General features: G+C 39.7%; 1 protein-coding gene across 2 annotated transcripts; it reads left to right on the top strand.

Annotated features, from left to right (window-relative positions):
• The first annotated feature begins 153 nt into the window (after positions 1-153).
• Positions 154-23,862, top strand: LOC145521978 (nephrocan-like). 2 transcript variants are annotated; one of them, XM_081530918.1, is made up of 3 exons: positions 154-342; positions 12,692-13,593; positions 21,650-23,862. In XM_081530918.1, exons 1-3 carry the CDS (start codon positions 154-156, stop codon positions 22,095-22,097), a joined length of 1,539 nt encoding a protein of 512 aa, XP_081387044.1. In that variant the 3' UTR covers positions 22,098-23,862. The 2 variants fall into 2 exon arrangements, with proteins under 2 accessions (XP_081387044.1, XP_081387046.1); XM_081530920.1 differs by lacking the exon at positions 154-342 and adding an exon at positions 4,357-5,287.
• The last annotated feature ends 1,372 nt before the right edge of the window (positions 23,863-25,234 follow it).

Here is a 25,234-nt window from a genome sequence, read left to right as displayed (position 1 = left end):
ATTTTAACCCAGGCAAACTGGGGATTTTTTCTCTCCTGTCTTCTTACATTGACAGAGTACACATCCATAAGATTCTATGATCAGATCTCACGGCATAAAAAGTGAGACATCGCCTGAATGCTCGCCTGCTGTGTGAGGGGCCCTTTGTGGGAGATGTGTCTGCTTTACGCTCTCCTCGCTCTGCTCTCTCTCTGCCATGGTTTCGATCCTCGCTGTCCTGGACGATGCAGCTGTGACTCAGAGCAGTCGGTGCAATGCTACAGGCTAACGGAGGTACCATCGGGCATTCCTTCCACCACCAAGAAGCTCTACATCAGCCATAGCAAAATTCAACACCTTCAGGTAATCACTCATTCTCCTGCAACTTCATTTTGTGAGACAGGGTGAAGGGGTGACTGTGGGGTTGTTAAACTTAATGTAAATAATCGAAACTTAAAAGCGATGGTTATGAAATTGTGTCGCTGCACTAGCTACCTGCTTGCTCTGTGTACTGAGATGGGTATATGCCTCTGGATATTTCATTTTAGGGAAGGAACCCCGCCCCCCCATAATAAAATAATATTTTGTTTTAGTTTTTAAAAATTTTAATTATGTTGTTACAGAGTAAAAGTAATGATTCTTAACAAACAGAGTTTGAGAGCATATGGCTCCTTCATGTCCCCATTTTAAAAAGGATTTGTTTGGGAGAAAATGGTACTTTTGTTTATGCCATAAAAGGCAGATGATACTTATAACATTTTAAGGCTATCAAGATAAACACAGCATGTGAGAATTATTCATATAAACCCTACAAACCAGCTGGGCATTAATGTCTTTATGGAAACTTATACAGAAGAAATACACGTTTTTGTTTTGCCACATTACTGAAATTCTCATTGTATGTGCTTTTAGTTTTTAATTTATTTATTTTTAGTTGATCTACGTGCTTTTAATTATGGCTTTTATTTTCATGCTTTCCTATTCAGAGGGCACTTGAAAAGAATGCTGTAGATCTGTCTGACTTGTATAACATGAAGAAACTTGTTTTTGACCTTTGGTATTTTGAAAGGTATCAAGAGACTAGAGTTCTCATTCTAGTTTTCTCACTAGAGATAGAATTACCTTAGACAAGCAGTTAAAAAAAAAAAAATCTGTGGACCTTATTTGTTACTTTTATGACATGAGAAGGCTGGATTAGATTGGGGACCCCAGGAATTTTATAGACGGAAAATTCTATGACTCTCTGGTCCCTGCTTCTCCGTCACCAACCCAAACTTAAGATGAGGGAATACCTGTCTATGAGCCAGGTGCAGAGAGTCAGCAGGTGAATGTACTTTTCCTTCAAACAGAGACACCTCCCTGTCCCCCTGTTTTATTTGGTCAGGAAATTTTAATGTAGGTGCCACGAACACTGGGAGTTTGAAATGTGTGGCATGGTATTTATTTCGAGGTTCAATAAGCACCACTGCCTAGTCAACATCTGTTTACTTTCCTCTTTCAATCCAGTAGTGCCTAATGCCTGTCAGGTCTCAGCAGGCTTCAGCTTTAACCTGGTTAAAGGGCAAAATGCTTAAATATTTGTCCTGAAGACTTGAGATACTGAGAGGTGGAGTGTCAACTAAGCTTGGTAATGATCCCCCACTGTTGCTCTGCAGTCAATAAGATGAAATTATGTCTGTCATCAAATTCACTTACTGATTGAGTTCATTTGTCATTGGTTTAGGTTCATTGAGCAGCAATATTGATTGGTTTAGGTTCATTGAATAGCAATATTGCCACTTTCCTGACTTTAACCTAGTTAATTATCTCTAGGAAGTACTGTTCGCAGCAGAAAAGTTGAAGAGAGGACTGTTTGGTGAAGGAAGTAGAAAGTTCTGAGCAATAATACTTCTCTTTTCCCTTTTAAAAATCCTTAGGCTTTAAATGACCATATTTTACTTGCATTTAGTGAATGCAATGTTATTCTGTTTATCTGGTTTGAATTATAGAATTGGGTGCCTGTATTTTAAAGAAAAAGACTTAAAATGGATCTACAGATTAATAACAATAGAAACTATATATATATCTATACACACATATATGTACATATATACACATACATAACATATATACGTATGCATGCATAGCATATTTATATATGCATATATAATATATGTGTGTGTGTATATATACCACAATTTTAAATGTTTCTATTACTTGTTCATATGATTCACTTGTCTTTGGGTCTGTGAATGCTATGGTTGAGACTGCAGATAAAAGATGAAAAATTCAGTTCCAGGAGTTTCTTGGTGGCCTAGTGGTTAGGAATCTAGGCTCTCAACTGATGTGGCCCAGGTTTAATCCCTGGTCGGGGAACAAAGATCCTACAAGCCACACAGCACAGTCAAAAAAAAGAAAAAGTATTAAAAATTCACAGTTTCTGCCCTCAAGAAAAGAGGGATTTTATTCATCCTTTTATCTGTAAAAATCCCTACTTCTTTGAAGTGCACACCATCCAACAATAATACTCTGTTCTTTCCTCTATGAGTCTTGTACTGTGCCCCTGTCTCTTTCTCCTAAGTCTCCTTCCTCTCCATCCTAAGTTCTGTATCTTTTGGGGTGCCTTTAGTATTCAATATCCTCGTCCCACACGTCCTTGAACTCATAAAAATTATCTATCTACATTTCCAGTTCTCTACAGCTGCCTACTCTTGTTTGTATCATAATCCTCGTTATACCTGAAATTTCTCTAATCAAAAATCTTGAATTCCCATAGGCACTCTCTTGTCATTATCTCCTTTCCATTCAGCTGCCATATGCTGCACTTATCATTCTACCTCATGGAGACTTCTAATCCTAGATCTACCCAGGTTCTCTCAGATAATCAGTTCATTTCTTATTTATCTTCTTTCCTTACCCCTTCCCCTTTTGCATCCCACAGTTAAGTATCTCAACACTTATTCAGCAAAGCCTCAGTCTCTATTTAGCATGATCACTTTCCTTTGTTTCTCCTATACCTGGACAGCTGCTGCTGCTGGAGAGGATCATATCTGGGGTCATACACAAGATAACTTTTACCAAACCCCAGCTCATGACAATGCATGCCTGTATTTTCTTCTCAGAGATTTACAGGTTTAGCTCTAACATACAAAGGACAAACAGAAATGTCTTTGGGGTTCCCCAGTGACTCAGTGGTAAAGAACCTGCCTGCAATGCAGGAGCCAAGGAGATGCAGGTTCAATTCCTGGGATGGGAAGATCCCTGGAGGAGGGCATGGCAACCCACTCCAGTATTCTTGCCTGGAGAATTCTGTGGACAGAGGAACCTGGCGGGTTACAGTCCACAGGGTCGCAAAGAGTTGGACACGACTGAAGCAACTTAGCGTGCACACAGAAATGTCTTTCTGGTGGGAGGTAGTGAAAATAATTATACTTTACATCTTTTGTGGAAGAGAAGAAGGTACTTCAAATTCTTCTTGCATAAGAAATATATAGGGACTTCCCTGATGGCCCAGCAGCTAAGACTCTGTGCTCCCAAAGCAGGGGTCCTGGGTTTGATCCCTGGTGAGGGAACTAGATACCCGGGGCCACAACTGCAGTCTCAGTGCTTTCTCTTAGTTGTGTCTGGCTATTTGAGACTCCATGGACTGTAGCCCCCCAGACTCCTCTGTCCATGGAATTTTCCAGGCAAGAATACTGGGTTGCCATTTCCTCCTCCAGGGGATCTTCCCCACCCAGGGAATGAACCTGCATCTCTTGGGTCTCCTGCATTGGCAGGCAGATTCTTTACCACTACCCCACCTGGGAAGCCCCCAGTTAAGACCTACTGCAGCCAAATAAATAAATACATAGATTTAAAAAAGAAATATATAGTTTATCAACAAGGGAGAGATTATGAATTCCTTTTATATTCTCTCCATACTTTCCAGAATTTTTAAATTTCTTACAGAGAACAAATGTTGCTTCTATGATCAGGAAAAATTCCAACATAGTTTAGAAAACTTGCTGGCTTGGTTCACGTATGTCTGAGGCAGTCACTGTGAACGTGTGTCAGTTTCCTGTGTGCGTTTGACCTAAACAGAGCCTAAGGAAGTTCTGTGACCCTCTAGTGCTTGGAGAGGGACTTCCCAGGACTGAAAACTGAAGCAAAGCCTTTTCATGGAGAGACCAGCAGAATTGGCCCCTCTGCTATTTCATTTTACTTGGCTTGCTTTTTTTTTTTAACTTTTCATGTTATATGGTAACTTTTATCTCCATAAGTATTAGGTTCACCAAACTATAAAACTGTGATGGCAGGAATTTTACTTAGCTATGCTTTCTAAACCTGTTTTTCTTTTCTTTTTTTTCTCCTAAGCCTAATTGTTAACACCAAGCCACACTTGCCTTGCTTTTTAACCAATGTTGACAAACGGCCAACAGTTCCAAGGTTAGCTCCAGGGCAAAAGCATCTCTTTCCACATCTCTTGAGCACAATCCTGCTCAGGCCACCGAAATGGAAAAAAACAAGTCTGGAAGAATTTTTTTGCCTTTGTCAGCTCTGCAAACTCAACTGATAAGTTGAAAATCAATGGGTGTCTTCCTCATTGTGGCACCAGAACTCTATACATTTCAGCTAAATTCATGTTATAAACAGTAAAGTTAAAAATATATGTGTTAACATTTCTCCAAAGAAGACATACAGATGGCTAACAAACACATGAAAAGATGCTCAACATCACTCATTATTAGAAAAATGCAAATCAAAACCACATGAGGTACCATCTCACACCGGTTAGAATAGCTGCCACCAAAAAGTCTACAAACAATGAATGCTGGAGAGAGTGTGGAAAAAAGGGAAGCCTCTTACACTCTTGGTGGGAATGCAAACTACTACAGCTACTATGGAGAACAGTGTGGAGATTCCTTAAAAAACTGGAAATAGAACTGCCATATGACCCAGCAATCCCACTGCTGGGTGTACACACTGAGGAAACCAGAAGTGAAAGAGACACGTGTACCCCAATGTTCATCGCAGCAGTGTTTACAATAGCTAGGATATGGAAGCAACCTAGATGTCTGTCGGCAGACGAATGGATAAGGTAGTTGTGGTACATATACACAATGGTATATTACTCAGCTATAAAAAAGAACACATTTGATTCAGTTCTAATGAGGTGGATGAAACTGGAGCCTGTTATACAGAGTGAACTAAGTCAGAAAGAGAAAGACAAATACTGTATATTGACACTTATTATGGAATTTAGAAAGAAGATGGTAACTACAACCCTACATGAGAGACAGCAACAGAGACACAGATGTAAGGAACAGACTTTTGAACTCTGTGGGAGAAGGTGAGGGTAGGATGATTTGAGAGAATAGCATTGAAACATGTATATTACCATATGTGAAATAGATGACCAGTGCAAGTTCGATACATGAAGCAAGGCACTCAAAGCCGGTGCTCTGGGACAACCCAGAGGGATGGGGTGGGGAGGGAGGTAGGAGATTCAGGATGGGGGGACACAGCCATGAATTATGGCTGATTCATGTCAATGTATGGCGAAGACCACCACAATATTGTAAAGTAATTAGCCTCCAATTAAAATAAATAGATTAATTTTTAAAAATATATGTGTTACAATAAGATAAACCTGGATTGGAAGCCCAATCTTTCCACTTCCTAGCATGAAACACTTGGACAAATTGTTCTGCCTTCTTGAGTTTTAGTTTCTCTCATTGAAAAGGGAATAATCATGTTTACACACAGAGCTTTTAAACCTAAGCGTCATATGTATCAGTTCTAGTGACATGGATGAACGTAGAGGCTGTTATACAGAGTGAAGTAAGTCAGAAACAAAAAAACAAGTATTGTGTATTAACACATATATATGGAACCTAGAAAAATGGTACTGATGAATGTATTTGCGGGCAGGGACAGAGGCGCAGACATAGAGAGCAGACTTGTGGACCCAGCAGGGGAAGGAGAGGGTGGGACAAGGGTGAGGGAGTAGCACTGACGCATATACACTACCAGATGTAAAAGAGATAGTTGGTGGGAAGTGGCTATATAACACAGGGAGCTCAACCTGGTGCTCTGATGACCTAGATGTGTGGGATGGGGGGGAGGCTCAAGAAGGAGGAGACATAAGCATGCCTAGGCTGTTTCATGTTATTGTATGGCAGAAACCAATACAAAATTGTAAAGTAAGTATCCTTCAATTAAAACATAAAAAATAAGCATAGTAAATACTTAGAAAATGGTAGGCCATTGTAACAAATAATCAGTTCAGTTCAGTCGCTCAGTCATGTTCCACTCTTTGTGACCACATGGATTGCAGCACGCCAAGCTTCCCTGTCCATCATCAACTCCTGGAGCTTGCTCAAACTCACGTCCATCGCATTGGTGATGCCATCCAACCATCTCATCCTCTGTCATCCCCTTCTCCTCCTGCCTTCAATCTTTCCCAGCATTAGGGTCTTTTCAAATAAGTCAGTTCTTCGCGTCAGGTGGCCAAAGTGTTGGAGTTTCAGCTTCAGCATCAGTCCTTCCAATGAATATTCAGGGTTGATTTTCTTTAGGATTGACTGGTTTGATCTCCTTGCAGTCCAAGGGACTCTCAAGAGTCTTCTCCAACACCACAGTTCAAAAGCATCAATTCTTTGGTGTTCAGCTTTCATTATAGTCCACATAAGGTATGGAGTTAGAGTAGGCGAGGTTCAGAAAAAGAATGAGACTGGCACTCTACAGGAACAGATCACCTTTAATGAGGTGAGAAGGGGCAGCAGTCAGACTAGCGAGCTGCTGCACTTATCTAAGAAAAGAGTAAGTATATATAGGCATGTATGTAGAAAGCTACTGTCTTAAGGGGGCCTGTTCTTCTCCAAGGTTGCTGGGAGTAGTAATCTCTTAAACAGCTGGGGCAAGGAGTTCTGGAGATCAGCCAGAGGCTGGGCTGGCTTGGAGCTGGGTGTAATCAACCTAATGTCTATTTTTCCTTTGGGTGAGAGAGTTCTCTGTTTTGCCTGGAATGGTGGAGAGGACCTGGAGGGGAGTTTTAACTCCAAGCTACCTTGAGCCATGCAACTTTCCTTCAGCCCAACTCTCAACATCCATACATGACTACTGGAAAAACCATAGCTTTGACTAGACAGACCTTTGTTGGTAAAGTAATGTCTCTGCTTTTCAATATGCTGTCTAGGTTAGACAATATGCTTTTCTTCCAAGGAGCAAGCGTCTTTTAATTTCATGACTGCAGTCACCATCTGCAGTGATTTTGGAGCCCCCCAAAATAAAGTCTCTCACTGTTTCCATTGTTTCCCCATCTATTTGCCATGAAGTGATGGGACTGGGTGGCTTGATCTTAGTTTTCTGAATATTGAGTTTTAAGCTAACTCTTAAACCCTCCTCTTTCAAGTTTATCAAGAGGCTCTTTAGTTTTTCTTCACTTTCTGCCTTAAGGGTGGTGTCATCTGCATATCCGAGGTTATTGATATCTCTCCCGGCAATCTTGATTCCAGCTTGTGCTTCATCCAGCCTGGCATTTTGCATCATGTACTCTGCATAGAAGATAAACAAGCAGGGTGACAATATACAGTCTTAACGTACTCTTTTCCCAATTTGGAACCAGTCTGTTGTTCCATGTCCAATTCTAATTGTTGCTTCTTGACCTGCATACAAATTTCTCGGGAGGCAGGTCAAGTGGTCTGGTATTCACACCTCTTGAAGAATTTTCCACAGTTTGTTGTGATCCACACAGTCAAAGGCTTTGGCTTAGTCAAAAAGCAGAAATAGATGTTTTTCTGGAACTCTCTTGCTTTTTCGATGATCCAACGGATGTTGGCAATTTGATCTCTGTTTCCTCTGCCTTTTCTAAATCCAGCTTGAACACCTGGAAGTTCATGGTTCACATACTGTTGAAGCCTGGCTTGGGGAACTTCGAGCATTACTTTGCTAGCGTGTGAGATGAGTGCAATGGTGCGGTAGTCTGAGCATTCTTTGGCATTGCCTTTCTTTGGGATTGGAATGAAAACTGACCTTTTCCAGTCCTGTGGCTACTGCTGAGTTTTCCAGATTTGCTGGCATATTGAGTGCAGCACTTTCACAGCATCATCTTTCAGGATTTGAAATAGCTCAACTGGAATTCCATCACCTCCACTAGCTTTGTTTGGAGTGATGCTTCCTAAGGCCCACTTGACTTCACATTCCATGATGTCTGACTCTAGGTGAGAGATCACACCATCATGGTTATCTGGGTCATGAAGATCTTTTTTGTACAGTTCTTCTGTGTATTCTTGCCACCTATTCTTAATATCTTCTGCTTCTGTTAGGTCCATACCATTTCTGTCCTTTATCGAGCCCATCTTTGCATGAAATGTTCTCTTGGTGTCTCTAATTTTCTTGAAGAGATCTCTAGTCTTTCCCATTCTATTGTTTTCCTCTGTTTCTTTGCATTGATCACCGAGGAATGCTTTCTTATCTCTCCTTGCTATTCTTTGGAACTCTGCATTCAAGTGGGTATATTTTTCCTTTTCTCCTTTGCCTTTTGCTTCTCTTCTTTTCTCAGCTACTTGTAAGGCCTCCTCAGACAACCATTTTAGCTTTTTGCATTTCTTTTTCTTGGGGATGGTCTTGATCACTGTATCCTGTACAATGTCATAAACCTCCCTCCATAGTTTTTCAGGCACTCTGTCTATCAGGTCTAATCCCTTCAATCTATTTGTCACTTCCACTGTATAATTGTAAGGGATTTGATTTAGGTCATACCTGAATGTGGTTTTTTCTACTTTCTTTAATTTAAGTCTGAATTTGGCAAGAAGGACTTTATGATCTGAGCCACAGTCAGCTCTCTGTCTTGATTTTGCTGACTGTATAGTGCTTCTCCATCTTTGGCTGCAAAGAATATAACCAATCTGATTTCAGTATTGACCATCTGGTGATGTCCATGTGTAGATTCTTCTTTTGTGTTGTTGGAAGAGGGTGTTTGCTATGATCAGTGCATTCTTTTGGCAAAACTCTGTTAGCCTTTGACCTGCTTTGTTTTTTACTCCAAGGCCAAACTTGCCTGTTACTCCAGGTAGCTCTTGACTCCCTACTTTTGCATTCCAGTCCCCTATAAGGAAGAGGACATGTTGGGTGTTAGTTCTAGAAGGTCTTATAGGTCTTCATAGAACTGTTCAACTTCAGCTTCTTCAGCATTACTGGTCGGGGCATAGACTTGGATTACTGTGATTTTGAATTTGCCTTGGAAATGAACAGAGATCATTCTGTCATTTGTGAGATTTCATCCAAGTACTGCATTTAGGACTCTTTTGTTGACTATGATGGCTACTCCATTTCTTCTAAGGGATTCTTGCCCACAGCAGTAGATATAATGGTCATCTGAGTTAAATTCACCCATTCTAGTCCATTTTAGTTCGCTGATTCCTAAAATGTTAATGCTCATTCTTGTCATCTCCTGTTTGTCCACTTCCAATTTGCCTTGATTCATGGATGTAACATTCCAGGTTCCTATGCAATATTGCTCTTTACGGCATCGGACTTTACTTCCATCACCAGTCACGTCCACAACGGGGTGCTGTTTTGGCTTTGGCAAAAGTAATCTGCATTCACCTGGTAAAGAGAAAAGGTTCTCTATCCTTAATAACAGAAAATGACTATTCACTGGATTCAGTTAAGAATATGACTGGTATTTACTATGTAGTCTAGTCTATATACTTTGTAAATAAAAATGGAGACAAATTGAAGCTCCCACACCACACTTTGTCCTCAAAGAAATTGTTCATTCAGATCCACATCATCTCTTGACTGGCTGCATAGTCAGCAGTCTTTTAGGATTTGCCATCATGCAGACAGAAGTGGAAGCATTTGCAACACCAAGGTCTTTTTCAGGGAAATCAATAGTCCCAGAGGTGCAAATCTATGTGTAGAGTCATTTGTTACTTTATATGAAAGAAAGCCTAGGAAAAGGCACTTTAGAATGAAGAATAGATTAAACACCTGAGTCTTGGATAGGTCATTTATTTTACTTTTATTTTTTGGCCTCACCCCTTCAGTTCAGTTCAGTTCAGCCGCTTAGTTGTGTCTGAATCTTTGCGGCCCCGTGGACTGCAGCACGCCAAGGTTCCCTGTCCATCACCAACTCCCGGAACTTGCTCAAACTCATGTCCATCGAGTGGGAGATGCCATCCAACCATCTCATCCTCTGTCGTCCCCTTCTCCTCCTGCTTTCAATCTTTCCCAACATCAGGGTCTTTTCTAATGAGCCAGTTCTTAGCATCAGGTGGCCAAAGTATTAGAGTTTCAGCTTCAGGATCAGTCTTTCCAATAAATATATAGGACTAATTTCCTTTAGGATTGACAGGTTGGATCTCCTTGCTGTCCAAGGGACTCTCAAGAGTTTTCTCCAACACCACAGTTCAAAAGTATCAATTCTTCAGCGTTCAGCTTTCTTTATAGTCCAGCTCTCACATCTATACATGACTACTGGAAAAACTATAGCTTTGACTAGACGGACCTTTGTTGTCAAAGTAATGTCTCTGCTTTTCAATATGCTGTCTAGGTTGGTCATAGCTTTTCTTCCAAGGAGCAAGCATCTTTTAATTTCATGGCTGCAGTCACCATCTGAAGTGATTTTGGAGCCCCTCAAATAAAGTCTCTCATTGTTTTCATTATTTCCCCATCTATTTGCCATGAAGTGATGGGACCAGATGCCATGATCTTAGTTTTCTGACTGTTGAGCTTTAAGCCAACTTTTTCACTCTCCTCTTTCACTTTCATCAAGAGGCTCTTTAGTTCTTCTTCACTTTCTGCCTTAAGGGTGGTGTCATCTGCATATCTGAGGTTATTTATATTCCTCCGGGCAATCTTGATTCCAGCTTAAATCATCCCTTATATGGAAGATTTGGACTAGATAATGTCTAAAATTTCTGCTTTTCTAAAACCATGATCTGTGTCTAGATTTTGAATCTTTTTTGAAAAACACTAATTATAGACCACAGGCAGTGGAATATGTATTAGAGAATGATGAGTTGAGGAAGAAAGGGCTTTGGAGTTCCATAGACCTTGTTGAAATTGAAACTTGCAGGGTTATAAGGATGATTACTGATAACATAAAAAAGCACATGGAACTTGTAGATGCTCAACAAATGCAAAAGAAAAAGGTATTATTCTTGGGACTAGTTCTGATTAATGCATCTGATTAATCATTAAGAAAATATCAAATGTTAGCAGCAATATATAAGCCAAGGCAGCTGCCAAAAATTTTATGATTAAAAATATCTGTTTATTGAATTTTTAACATGAGATTCTTCAACTACTGTGCCATTTTAGGAGATGCTTTAAAATATACCATAATTCACATCACAGGTCCTCCTATAGTATAAACACCTATAACAAATATGTGCTGAAGAATTAACCCACTTTGAAGGTATTAACCATATACTGGTATTACAAAAGGGTTCAACTGAACAATTAAATCAAACATTTAGAAGCTGTAGACAGTAAGACATAAAATTGTGTATTGAAAATTCCAGGTTAACTGAATTCTAAATCAGGTTGAAATTTTTGTAAAGATTTATCAAGCTTAGGAAAATCTGGAACAATTCTTCTTTTTACCTAAACATGGTTTTACTCTGAGAAACAAATACCAAAAATTACATCATCCTAAAAAAGAGGTAGATGTCAAGCTAGGAGTCTGGAGGATATGTGGAGAGATAGGGGTGCTCAGACTTGCAAACCATGGAGAAAGTGTATCAGATTTGGGTAATTCCTAAAATCGAGGACAGGAATAGCATTAGGTCTAGGGTATACACATGAATGGACTCCTTGCTCTACAGACATGGAGACACATGTATCCTGTTTATTTCTTCATGAATCTTTTTCATCAATGAAACAAAAATTGGGGAGTGGGAACAAGGAGACTAGTTTTCCAAACTATAATATACTTGAAATGCCTCTCTGATAGGCCCGTCTAACTGATAGCAGTATCTAGGACATTAATTTTTTACTTTTAATGCTTAAAATTGTTTAAATGTAATTTATAATTTTAAAACATCTAAACAATGCAAAATGTAGATAGATAATGAAAATGCCCTATAACCTTACCCCCTAAGAGTTAGCAACTCTAGTTAACAGCTTGGTGAAATTTCCAGATTGTTTTCTTTTTGGCTGTTACAAGATGATGCAACAAAGAACATCCTGTCGCACACATCATTGTGCAATTTGTAAGCATTTCTACCTAGAAGTAAACTTGCTGGGTCAAAGAATACACAGCAAAAGTTGTCCAGTTTTACATCTACCAATAGTGCATGAAAGTGCTTAAAATATTTTAGACCTCTTACACCGCTAGCAGTTGTTAATAAAAATGGTTAGGACCTGAGTTCTATCCTTTTCCAAGAGATAATTTAAAACCACAGGGAGTCCAGCCTATGCTCTGTGATGACCTTGAGGGAGGGGATGGGATGGGGAGGGAGGTTCAAGAGGGAAGGGGTATATATACATATATGTATATAATTATGACTGATTTGTGTTGTTGTACAGCAAAACCAATACAATATTGTAAAGCAACTTTCCTCCAATTAAAAAAATTTTTTTAAGTAATTCTAGCAAAAAAATAAAATAAAATAGATCCTGAAGGAAAAAGCTGAAGTATCATTAGTACTGAATGATAATGTATATGGCTTTTTAAAAATAATAATCCTAATTTACTGCTTTTCTTCTCTCTTCCACATCCCTGCTTTTTTTTTTTTTTTAATAGCTATCTAACTTTACCCAAATGTTAGCTCTAGAAGATTTTCTTCTGCTGGCCAGTGGAACAGAGTCAGTAGAAAACGACACTTTCAAAACTCTGAGTACTTTGAAGACCTTGGAACTCTGGAAAAATAAGTTAAGACGGGTCCCCCGTGCTCTCCCGGCCAGCCTTGAAGTGTTAAAACTAAATGATAATTCAATATATGTCCTTCACGGATCTGATTTTGAAGGACTGAAGAAATTAAAAATCCTTGAACTGAAAAACAATCTGATCTCTTCCGTCTCTCCCAGCATGCTCTCCTCCCTTGTCAGTCTGCAAAGCTTGATGTTAGACGCCAACAACATCGAGACTGTGGAGGGACCGCTGGCACTTCCCCACCTGAAACATCTGAGCATGGAGAATAACAAGCTGCATCTCATACCAGCTAGCTTCTTCACTTCCCTTCAGTCTCTGCAATTTCTTAGTTTCAGCAGTAACTTTCTGACTAAAATTCCTATTAACCTGCCCAAATCTTTGCTCTCTTTAAAAATGGAGAGAAACCGCCTCAAAGCAGTAAGGTTTCGAGATATGAAACACTTGGAGAATCTTTCTCACCTTTACCTGTCAGAAAACTCACTCTCTTCCATCGAGGGGGCACAGCTCCTTGCCAATTTAACCACCCTTGAGGTGTCCCAAAACCAACTTCAAACGTTGCCCCTCCGACTACCAGCCCGGCTACAAAAGCTGGATATCAGCAATAATCTGATTCGGAAAGTCACGGCGCAAGATTTCCGGGACCTGCGAGATTTGAAACATCTGTTTCTGGACAATAACGTTGTCAGCTTGTTTGAAGCCGGAGCCCTGCAGAAGTGTTCCCAGCTTTCCAATCTGGCCTTGGAGCAGAACCTACTCCTGTCTATACCTCTGCGGTAAGTGAGCCTTATCATCTATGGTACTTACCAGAGAAGTCTTCCAAAGATGGGGGCAACTAAGTACATTATACAAGAAAGAAAAGTAGTCCAAGTAAATATAATTTATCTGGTTAAAGCTATCCAAGGGTTCAGAGGTGGAAGTTTTAAACAAGTGTTTGCAATCTCCAGCCCTCAAGCTGACTCCTATACTAACTTACCTTGCCTGTGGGACAAGATACCAGCAGGAGATCTATATTAGAAAATATGCAACTCCAGCTTCAGGGAAGTATGCTAACAAACATCACAGGGGGCTATTACTTGTAAAAATGTGTTCTGGTTTTCTAAAATATGGCCAGGATCCAGCAACAGGCCCACTAGGTATGTGCTTAAGGGGGTGCATGCTTAGTCGTGTCTGACTCTTTACAGCCCCATGGACTGTAGCCCACCAGGCTCCTCTGTCCATGGAATTTTCCAGGCAGGAATATTGGAGTGGGTTGCCATTTCCTCCTATAGGGGATCTTCCCGACCCAAGGATGGAACTCGTGTCTCTTGCATCTTCTGCATTGGCAGGCAGATTCTTTACCACTGCACCACCTGGGAAGCAAGGCATGTGCTTAATCACTAGCAAAACAAGGACCCCAGGAAAAACTGAGGGGGGGAATGTAGTAAGACATTTATATTTTTAAAAGTATTGAAATAGTATATAAGGGAAAAATCAAAACTTTGAAATCTAACATTGTATTTGTTTTGAATTACGTATTTAGGAGTCTTATGGTTTTCTCAGTGCTGTGGGGTGCTGCTTAGCTTTCTGTGTGCCTGTCTGTGAGTGTGTGAGTCAGTTTGTGTTGGTCTTACTTTGTATTTTCAATTGTTTCTTCTGTTCTCTTTCTCTCACACACAAACACACACACATCCTCATACTCTGGCACTTAATAATTTTTTTCCAAATATCCCTACTTCTATACCCAACCCACCGTACTTGTTCCTCTCTAACCAGTCATTATCTGTAACTAATATATGTTTATGTTAATTGACTCTATTTATTTAACTTTTATCCCATGTTTCACATTTTAAAGTAGAATAAAAATAGAAGAGTAAGTACTATTATTCTCCTAAAAAAGATACTATGTTGTTTATTAAATGTGCCTATTGGCAGATTCTTTTTCCTTTCAGCACTTTATAGAAAATAGGCTTTCTACCCTATTATCATTATCAAATTTCTCACAATTAATATATCAACTTCTGGCTTCTATAGAATCCTGTGGCACTAGATTTACTTATTGTCATTGTTCATTATGATATATTTTCTTATCAATGAGAAAGGAATAAAATTATCTTTTATATGGACAGATGTTCATTTTTTTTCTAGTTGAAAAGGGGATTTTAAAAGTGTATGGTATGTTCTGTCCCCAGTATAAAACATCAAAAGGTGATTTTTCAAACTGAAATCTGTATTTAAAATTCTATATTGAGAATGATTTGAAAGTAATCAATTTCTCTTAATGAATAAGCATGCATATACAATCAATTTAATTCAACAAGTATGTTTTGAGCATTCACCATGTGCCAGGTCCTTTACCAGGCACTTGGGATACATCAGTCTAATAAAGAGATAAAACTTCTTGCTCTTAAATTCTAGCAATGAAAGAATGACAATAATATATAAGCAAACTATATAATATTTAGATATTGTTAGGTGTTTTCATTAACAACAAAAAACAAGCAGGGTTACCAGGTTCAAGACTGTAAAGAGTGGGGGGGGTAGCTGGTTGTAATTTTGAATAAGGTAAGAAGGGTAATCCCCCTGAAAAGGTAAGCTTTAAGAGAAAACTGGAAGAAGCTGACAGATTTAGCTGTGATGCTATTTGGAGGGGGCGGGGAGTGTTCTAGACAGAACAGCCAGTACAAAGGCTCTAAGGCTACAGCATGTGGGCAGTATTTCAAGACTCTCATTCTTAAGACCAAGATCATGGCATCCGGTCCCATCACTTCATGGCAAATAGATGGGGAAACGATGGAAATAGTGACAGGTTTTATTTTCTTGAGCTCCCAAATCACTGCAGATGGTGACTGCAGCCATGAAAGTAAAAGATGCTTGCTCCTTGGAAGGAAAGCTATGACAAACCTAGACAGCGTATTAAAAAGCAGGAACATCACTTTGCTGACAAAGGTCTGTATAGTCAAAGCTATGGTTTTTCCAGTAGTCATGTACAGATGTGAGAATTGGACCATAAAGAAAGCTGAGTGCCAAAGAATTGATGCTTTTGAACTGTGGTGCTGGAGAAGATTCTTGAAAGTCCCTTGGACTGCAAGAAGATCAAATAAGTCAATCCTAAAGGAAACCAGTCCTGAATATTCATGGGAAGGACTGATGCTGAAGCTGAAGCTCCAATACCCTTTGGCTACCTGATGCATAGAGCCAGTTCATTGGAAAAGACCCTAATGCTGGGTACGATTGAGGGCAGGAGGAGAAGGGAGCAAGAGAGGACAAGATGGTTGGATGGCATCACCGATTCAATGGACATAAGTTTGAGCAAACTCTGGAAGATGGTGAAGGACAAGGAAGCCTGGCGTGCTGCAGTTCATGGGGTCGCAAAGAGTCAGACATGACTGAGTGACTGAACAACAACATTCTTGTTATTTAAATAATTTCTCTACTATATTTTCGATTACTGCATGCTCCTCCAAAAAATATGTATCAAATAAAAGTCACAAAACAGGTTAGGGAGTGACTATATTACCTAAGGATTCTCAGTGGGCTATGACAGCCATGGACAAAACTGTGAAATTGGTGGACTTTTCTATTCAGGTGACTTTTAGAAACATTTGTGGAAGTAATTCTGCTAAGTTTAATGAGTGAAAAGTAGCTTAATTATTCTTAATTACTTCTGCCAGAGTATTTGTGTTTTAATAAGTGACTACAGAAAGCACAATGCTTTTACCCAACAGAGTGTATAATGGGTTTGCAAACCTGCTGCTTAAAACTCAACATTGAAAAAACTAAAATCATGGCATCTGGTCCCATCACTTCATGGCTAAAAGATGGGGAAACAATGGAAACAGTGAGAGTCTTTATTTTGAGGGGCTCTAAAATCGTGGCAGATGGTGACTGCAGCCATGAAATTAAAAGATGCTTCCTCCTTGGAAGAAAAGCTATGACCAACCTAGACAGCATATTAAAAAGCAGAGATATTCCTTTACCAACAAAGCTCTGTCTAGTCAAAGCTATGGTTTTTCTAGTAGTCATGTATGGATGTGAGAGTTGGACCATAAAAAAAGCTGAGCACCAAAGAATTGATGCTTTTAAACTGTGGTGTTGGTGAAGACTCTTGAGAGTCCTTTGGACTGCAAGGAGATCAAACCAGTCAATCCTGAAGGAAATCAGTCCTGAATATTCATTGGAAGAACTGATGCTGAAGCTGAAGGTCCAATACTTTGGCTACCTCATGAGAAGAACTGACTCTGGAAAAGACCCTGATTACTGGGAAAAATTGAAGGCAAGAGGAGAAGGGGATGACAGAGGATGAGTTGGTTGGACGGCATCACTGATTCGATGGACATGAGTTTGAGCAAGCTCTGAAAGTTGGTGATAGACAGGGAAGCCTGGCGTGCTGCAATCCATGAGGTCACAAAGAGTTGGACACCAATGAGCCACTGAACTGAATTGAAGCCTGCTGCTGCTGCTGCTGCTCAGTCGCTTCAGTCCTGTCAAACTCTTTGCGACCCTATGGACTGTAGCCTGCCCGGCTCCTCTGTCCATGGAATTCTCCAGGAAAGAATACTGGAGTAGGTTGCTATACCCTCCTCTAGGGGATCTTCCCAATCCAGGAATTGAACCCGGGTCTCCTGCATTGCAGGCAGATTTTTAACCTCTGATCCACCAGGGAAGCTCTTGAAGCCTGAACTAACCCTAATTTTAAAATCTGATTTCACAATTGAATTATCTGGATAACTTTTAAAAAGCCCACTCATGCCTAGACCTCACTTCAAACCAATTAAGTCATCACCCCAGGCATTAGTATTTTTAAAAAGCTCCCCAGATGAATTTAAGGTGTAGCCCAGGTTGAGAACTACTGGGAAAGGACAATGGGGCAAGTAATGAGCTACCAGGGCGTATATGCCCATGAGGCGTAAATGAAGCCACACAGCTCTCTACTCTGTCAGAGAACTTGGCCTGTGTTCTTATAGAAAGTGACTTTTAAATTCCCCATTATGACCACCAAACCCCTCCTCTCCAATTTTTCTTTAAACTGGAAATTTGGAAGGACCTAAAAAAGTTTTTCCATGGTTTCCCTCCTATAAAGAATTACAATACTATTTATTCCTTGGGCTTCCGTGGTGACTCAGCCGTAAAGAATCTGCCTGCTAATGCAGGAGAGGTGTGTTCAATCCTTGGGTCTAGAAGATCCCCTGGAGGAGGAAATGGCAACCCACTCCAGTATTCTTGCCTGAAAAATTCCATGGACAGAGGAGCCTGGCAGCCTACAGTCCATGGGGTCACAAGAGAGTCGGACATGACTGAGCGACTCAACCACAACTTTGAATTTAGACTACCCAGAACCTGGGTCTCACTTTTTGCCACCTCTCATTTCACCGGTCTGCAGCTCAGAGAACAAAGATAAGTTACACCACTCCTTCATTGTTCACAATTTGGATAATTCAAATCCAGAATAGCTTTCTACAACCTAATGAAGCCACTTAGCATTTTCTCTTACACTCAAGTGCCATCTACTGACAAAATGGGGGTGTGTCTCTTTTTACTCTAAAGGGATACTGCCCAAAGAACAAACAGCATTTCTAGACACTTGTTTGTCTTAAAATCAGGGCTATGTTTTTATAGAAATCAGACTTATAAAGACAAATTATATCAAAGAAATAAATGACTGCCAGAAGATCACAAAAGCAGGAAATTACTGATTTCTCTTACAGTGCCATTTTGATTATCCATAGTAACATGAAAGAAAAAAAAGATACTCCTAAGAACAGGTACAGTTTTTGACTACCCAGCTGATAACTGAATAACTGTGTTTGTTTAAAAGAAAAGCTTGGCTTGCTCATTGTCATTAGCTAACATTTTTATGTGACTTCTGTGCAGTGAACACTCGGAAAATCAGAAGCTTTAAAAAGCTAAATAACTGGGACTTCCCCAGTGGCCCAGTGGTTAAGACTCCACTTCCAATGCAAGGGGCATGGGTTCAATCCCTAGTCAGGGAAAAAAGATCCCACATGCTTGGAGTGTAGCCAAAAAAAAAAAAACCAGCTAAATAATTTACCTGAAGTCACATGCTGGTAGATAGAGTAGCCAAAGTTAGAATTCAAAGTCTTAATAAGTAGACCTGACTTTTGAGTTTACTCTACAGTATCTTTCCTCAGCTGTGCCCCTTGCACCCTCAATATTTACAGAGCCTTGATTGCCGCATCATCACCAATTAACAGTCCATTTTTTCTTGGGGAAAAGAAAAGCTATACACAGATTTTCTGTATAACTTTTAGAGATGTAAGCTGGATAAGCTGGTGTGTGTGTGTACAAAGTTACATTCTCTCAAGGATTAATTTCAAACTGAATTTAAACTGTGGATATCAATTTGAAAGTTGTTAATAGTATTAACAACAAACTTATTAAGAGAAAATTTCTTTGCAGAAGCTTATACTACACTGTTAAAATGTATGAAGTGATTTTCCCTGGTAAATGCACCTACTTTGTTAGGTAAATTTAATTCCAAATTAAAAGAAAGTCACTTTAAACAAGCATGACTTTAAAATATTCAAAAGCACAAATACTTATGTATGTATATGTATTATATGGTTTAGGAGATGAATACAAATATAAAATACATAAACATAAATATATACAACTATAAAATGCAAATATCAAAGAAAAAACCAAGGGCAAAATTTAGGCTAAGTGCCAGTAACCTTGGGCTTCTCTGGTGGCTCAGATGGTAAAGAATCTGCCTGCAATGTGGGAGACCAGAGTTTGATCCCTGGGTCAGGAAGATCCCCTGAAGAAAGAAATGGCTACCCATTCCAATAACCTAAAAGATTAACCTTTTAGAATTAAATTCATCTAAAAATAACATTATAACAAAAGGTAATATTGTTGTAAAATATGGTTAAATTCAGTTATTTCTTTCTCTTTGGCATAGCAATCATATGACTGAGACCACCATAAAAAATTCTACTGAATACTAAAAAGCATGAAATAGAATACATTCACACAGCATGAAGATAGCATTTGGGTGGTATTTTTCCGGACTTTTTTTCCCATAAAACTTTTTCACTTATTGCACTTCATAAAGAGAATAGCACTTAATGGAAAGTTGTTGACTCACAGAAAGATTTTCAGTTCACAACTGTGATCCTTTTTTATTTTTCTCAACAGTCGTTAGCATGAAATTTTTCAAATTGGTATCCACAGTTAAAATTTTTTTTCCTGATTATACAGCAATACCTGTTCAAGTTGAAAACTTAGTGTGCTGAGAAATAAAGAAGTCATCCATAACTGCTCAATCAGAACCCATGTCGAGCCTTAAGTTGTTTTTATGTATTTCAGATCAGTCAATTTTGTCTTCTGTTTTCCCCATTTAACATTATTGTGTAGCTTTTTTCTCTTTTTCCATTTCTATTTTTTTTTATAAATATCACTATGGACCCAGAGATCTTAATTCATTCAGTGAGTTATGGTTATTTATAGTTGCTAGTCTCTTTTGATGCTCAAATTTCATTAGTAGGAGCCTCTCCAAGCTGGTTTCTGTGTTCATGGGACACAATTCCATTATCTCTATTTTTTTTTAAATTGTGGTAAAATACACATAACATAAAATTTACCATGTTAACCATTTAAAAACGTACAATTCAATATTAAGTACCTTTGCATTGTTGTGCAACTAGTGTCCAGAAATTCCACATCTTGCGAAACTGAAGCTCTGTACCCATTAAACAACTCTTCATTTCCTCTCTCCCCTAAACCCCTGACAACCACTATTCCACTTTTTCTGTTTCTATGAATCTGACTACTCTAGACATCTTACATAAGTAGAATCATACAGTGGTTATCTTTTGAAGTGAAGTGTTAGTCGGTCAGTCAAGTCAGACTCTGTGATTCCATGGACTGTAGCCCACCAGGCTTCTCTGTCCGTGGAATTCTCCAGGCAAGAATACTGGAGTGGGTTGTCATTCCCTTCTCCAGGGAATCTTCCTGACCCAGGGATCAAATCCAGGTCTCCTACACTGGGGCAGATTCTTTAATGTCTGAGCCACCAGGGAAGTTATCTTTTTAAGACTGGCTTTTTTTTCCCACTTAGCAGAGTATCCTTGTTCATGTTGTAGCATGAGTCAGAATTTCCTTCGTTTTAAGGCTGGATAATAGTCCATTGTAGATACTTATATTTTGTATTTTGCTTACTAATTCATCAATCAATGGACATTTGGATTGCTTCCACATTTTAACTATTGTGAATTTGACATGGGAGTATAACTGGGTGCATAAGTATCTCTTTGAGACCTTCCTTTCAATTCTTTTGAGTATATACACAAAAGTGGAATTGCTGGATCATATGGCAATTGTATTTTTAATCTGGGGAAAACCACCATACTGTTTTCCATATTGTCTATACCATTTATACTCCCATCCACAGTGTACAAAAGTTTCAATTTCTCCACATTCTTGTTAATACTTGCTATTTTCTGTATTTTTGATAGCAGCCATCATGACGGGTGTTCCACTAATCTCTGAACACTTCATTGCATTCTGGTTCCGATGTTCTAGCTTACCTTGCCCCAGACATGAAATTAGCCATTTTTTCAAGATTTTCACTGGAGGAGAAAAATACATGAATATAAAATAGAAGAAATCAGAGGGTTAGAAAATAAGGCTTATGAGAAAGGATTAAAGACCAATAGGTAAGACTGAGGTTTGTACTTTTAATTAACTTTTCAAAATAAAGCTTGTTTTCTAGCTTCAGAGGGAACAGAATGGTACAGAAAAGGTGGATGTTGCTCAGTCTGAGTTGCCTCGGCAGTTTGGAATGACGGTCACAGCCTCCTCTCACAGTCTGTTTCCATGCTTTTGCAGGCTCCCAGGAACCTTAGCCAGGCTGGACCTAAAAGGCAATGCCATCCAGGACATTGCTGAGAGGGAGGTCAAGGATCTGAAGCAGCTTCAGGTTCTAAACCTCAGGAACAACAAGCTTTCCGCTTTAGACCTCAAAGCCCTGGAGGTGCTGCCTCGCCTCCGGCACCTGTATCTGGATGGAAATCCGTGGAATTGCACCTGTAGTCTCCTGAGAGCCAGGGAGGTCCTGAAGGCCAAGGGCACAGATGTGAGGGGAGGACAGTGTGCAGCACCAGCCGAACGACAAGGGGAGAGCTGGATGTCTTCCAAGAAGATCATGAAGCAATGTGAGCATCACTTACGTCTGACCGAGAAAAGCAAAGAGACCAAAAAGAAACCAAAGCTGGAGGAGCACGCCAGCATCAGAATCAATGTGGATGATGATTATTATGATTATGAGATAGATTAGGGATGAGCTTTGTTTGCAGTTTAGAAAAAGGTTTTGTTTCTTTCTTTCTTAAAAGTAGACCTCATTTTTAGAGCAGTTTTAGGTTCATAGCAGAATCGAGAGCAAAGTACAGAGATTTCCGGTATACCCCCCTACCCCTACACAAACATAGCCTCCCCCATTACAACATGTCCCACCAGGCGTGGAGCGTTTATTACAGTTGATGAACCTGTATCAATGCATCATAATCACCTAAAGTCCACAGTTTACGTTGAGGTTCACTTTTGGTGTTGTACATACTATGGGTTTGGACAAATATATAATGACATGTATTCACCATTACAGTATCACACAGAGTAGTTTCACTGCCCTTAAAATCTTCTTTGCTCCATTAAAAATGCTTTCTAATGTTCAATCTCTTATGCAGAAATATATAATACATTTAGATATGCAAGATTTTTAAATAAGTTTTTCTTTTTCTTTAACGAATGAAATGACAGTTAAGATAGGTTGAGGTGGGAGGAGTAATGTAGAAAAGAACAATGGTCAGAAGAAGATGTAAATTCCTACCATGTTAAAAGTAATTTGTGTTTTATACGGAAACAAATAGTAATGCCCAATAAAATCGCCAACTTCCTGCAAATAGAGCAGATCATTTTAGCAGATAAAAAGTGATGATTTCATATATGAAGCTGGTACTTAAAGGCCTACGCCATACACTTTTGCTTACAAGAAATAAAAACTGACTAACCTCAAGCAGGGGAGAATTTATTGGAAAGATTGGGACTAGCTCACAGAATCAAAGGAAAACTGGAGCATATGGTAAGGATGGAGATCAGGTCTGCCCCCAGGGCCCCAGGGAAAAGAACGTAATGGAGAGTCCCTGAGCCTTTTCAGGGTTCTCTCTGTAGAATGAAGTGTTCCACTATTATCAGTGTTATTAATAGCTCCCCTCTTCTCAAGAGTCACATCCTCAGAGGGAGAGACTAACTGTTCTAGCTTGAGTCACATGTTTGCCTTTAACTAAGGGACAGAAGCCAAGGCTACTTTGACAGTCTCCCCAAGACCAAAGGGAAATCTGAAAGAGAAATGTAAACTGGCGCTGTAATTACTGCAGATGTCCCTATACCGGGCTTTCTGAAAAGAGCATGCTTTAGTTACATTCAATTTTCTCCGGGGACCACAGTTTCTGCTGTGCCTTCCTTTTGATTAACTGCATGCATTTGAGAGCTGTCTGACAGAGGATACAGGTGTGACTGTGGGATAATTTTCTATCAACCTATCTGTGAAAATGTGCTGTGTGCTTAGTCAGTCAGTCTTTGCGACCCCATCGACTGTAGCCTGCCAGGCTCTTTTGTCCACAGGATTTTTCAGGCAAGAATAATAGAGTGGGTTGCCATTTCCTCTTCTGGGGACTTATGAAAATGATCTGCTTGCAAATAAATTTAAAACCCCATCAAAATCAGCTGCTGTTCTAAACAATAAAATTTATCAGCTGTAGTAATCTACAAAGAATTTCCTCAGAATGACAAAGAAAGAAACTGTAGCGATTGAGTGGATGAGCAAAGATGCCCATAAGAAGCTAAAACTTTCTCCAGAGTGCTATGTTTTAAGTTAAACTTTTGGAAAATTTTGCATTACTTGCTTTATATCCATATTTTCTTCTCCCCAAATCTTTATAACATTGATATTGCTTGGAGAACAGCCTACAAATATTGTCGTTTCTAGTACTCCTTGGCACATTGACAGGTATCCCAAATACATGTGCACAGATGTGCAGAAATCAGGGAAATCATATGGTTTTCTTTGATATTGTGTGGAGCTTCAATTCTTCTAATGAGTTAGACCACAGTTCTCTCTAACAAAGATGAATGATGCTTGATGTGTAATGATTTATACTCGCTGACTGCATGGATATTGATAATCAGAAGTCTCACGCAATGAGGACCTTGAGAAAGAATCTAGTCTTGTACAGGTAAGGGAGTTCAGGTTCACAAGGGTGAAGTGACTATTCAGTTCAGTTCAGTTGCTCAGTCATGTCTGACTCTTTGCAACCCCATGGACTGCAGCATGCCAGGCCTCCCTGTCCATCACCAACTCCCAGAGTTTACTAAAACTCATGTCCACTGAGTCGGTGATGCCATCCAGCCATCTCATCCTCTGTTGTCCCCTTCTCCTCCCGCCTTCAATCTTTCCCAGCATCAGGGTCTTTTCAAATGAGTCAGTTCTTCACATCAGATGGCCGTTGTGACTATTGGGTCCACACATTAGGAAGTGGCAGGACCAGAACTTGATTGCATCCAGGCTTTTTGACTTCAGTCCAGTACTCTTTCTACTATAGCATTCAAAACTACGTTAAGATTCCCTTAGCACATTCTACTCACAATGTCTCGAGTGGTGATAGGTTCAATAAAGTATCTTTATTCATCTGCTTGGGCAGACATAACAAAATACCACAGGCTGGGTGACTTAAGTAACAGAAAATCTGTTCTGGAGGCTAGAAGCCCAAGGTCAAGGTGTTGTAAGGGTTGGGTTTTGGTGAGGTGTCTCTTCCTGATTTGAAGAGGACTGTCTTCTCACTGTGTCCTCACATGGCTTCTTGTCTGTGTGCACACACATGGGAAGAGAGATATCTCTGACATTCCTGCTTCTTATAAGGGCACCAGTCCTATTAAATTAGGCCCCACCTTTGTGACCTCAATTAACAGTAATTAAGGGCTTACCTCGTAGCTCAGTTGGTAAAAGAATCTGCCCGCAATGCAGGAGACCTGGGTTTGATTCTGCGGTCAGGAAGATCCCCTGGAGAAGGGAAGAGCAACCCATTCCAGTTTTCTTGCCTGGAGAATCCCATGGACAGATGAGCCTAGCAGCCTACAGTCCATGGGGTCGCAAGAGTCGGACATGACTTAGCGACTAAACCACCACCATCTCCCTAGAGGTCCTGTCTCCAAATACAGTCACATTGGAGGTTAAGGCTTAACATATGAAGGAAACTTGGGGACACAATTCAGTCCACGACAGTATTTACCTAATTTTCTATCTATCTACCTACATACCTATCAATTTATCTCAATTTCTGACTCTTGATTAAGTTTGTTGATGAATTTACATAAAAAAAACAAGGATAGAAGGTTGAGAGGCCAAGAAAGGGAAATTCT

This window comes from Giraffa tippelskirchi, chromosome 9 (assembly GCF_054371585.1).
Source record: "Giraffa tippelskirchi isolate mGirTip1 chromosome 9, T2T-mGirTip1v1.2.pri, whole genome shotgun sequence".
Taxonomy (NCBI): Eukaryota; Metazoa; Chordata; class Mammalia; order Artiodactyla; family Giraffidae; genus Giraffa; species Giraffa tippelskirchi.
This window is presented reverse-complemented; position numbering and strand designations above follow the sequence as displayed.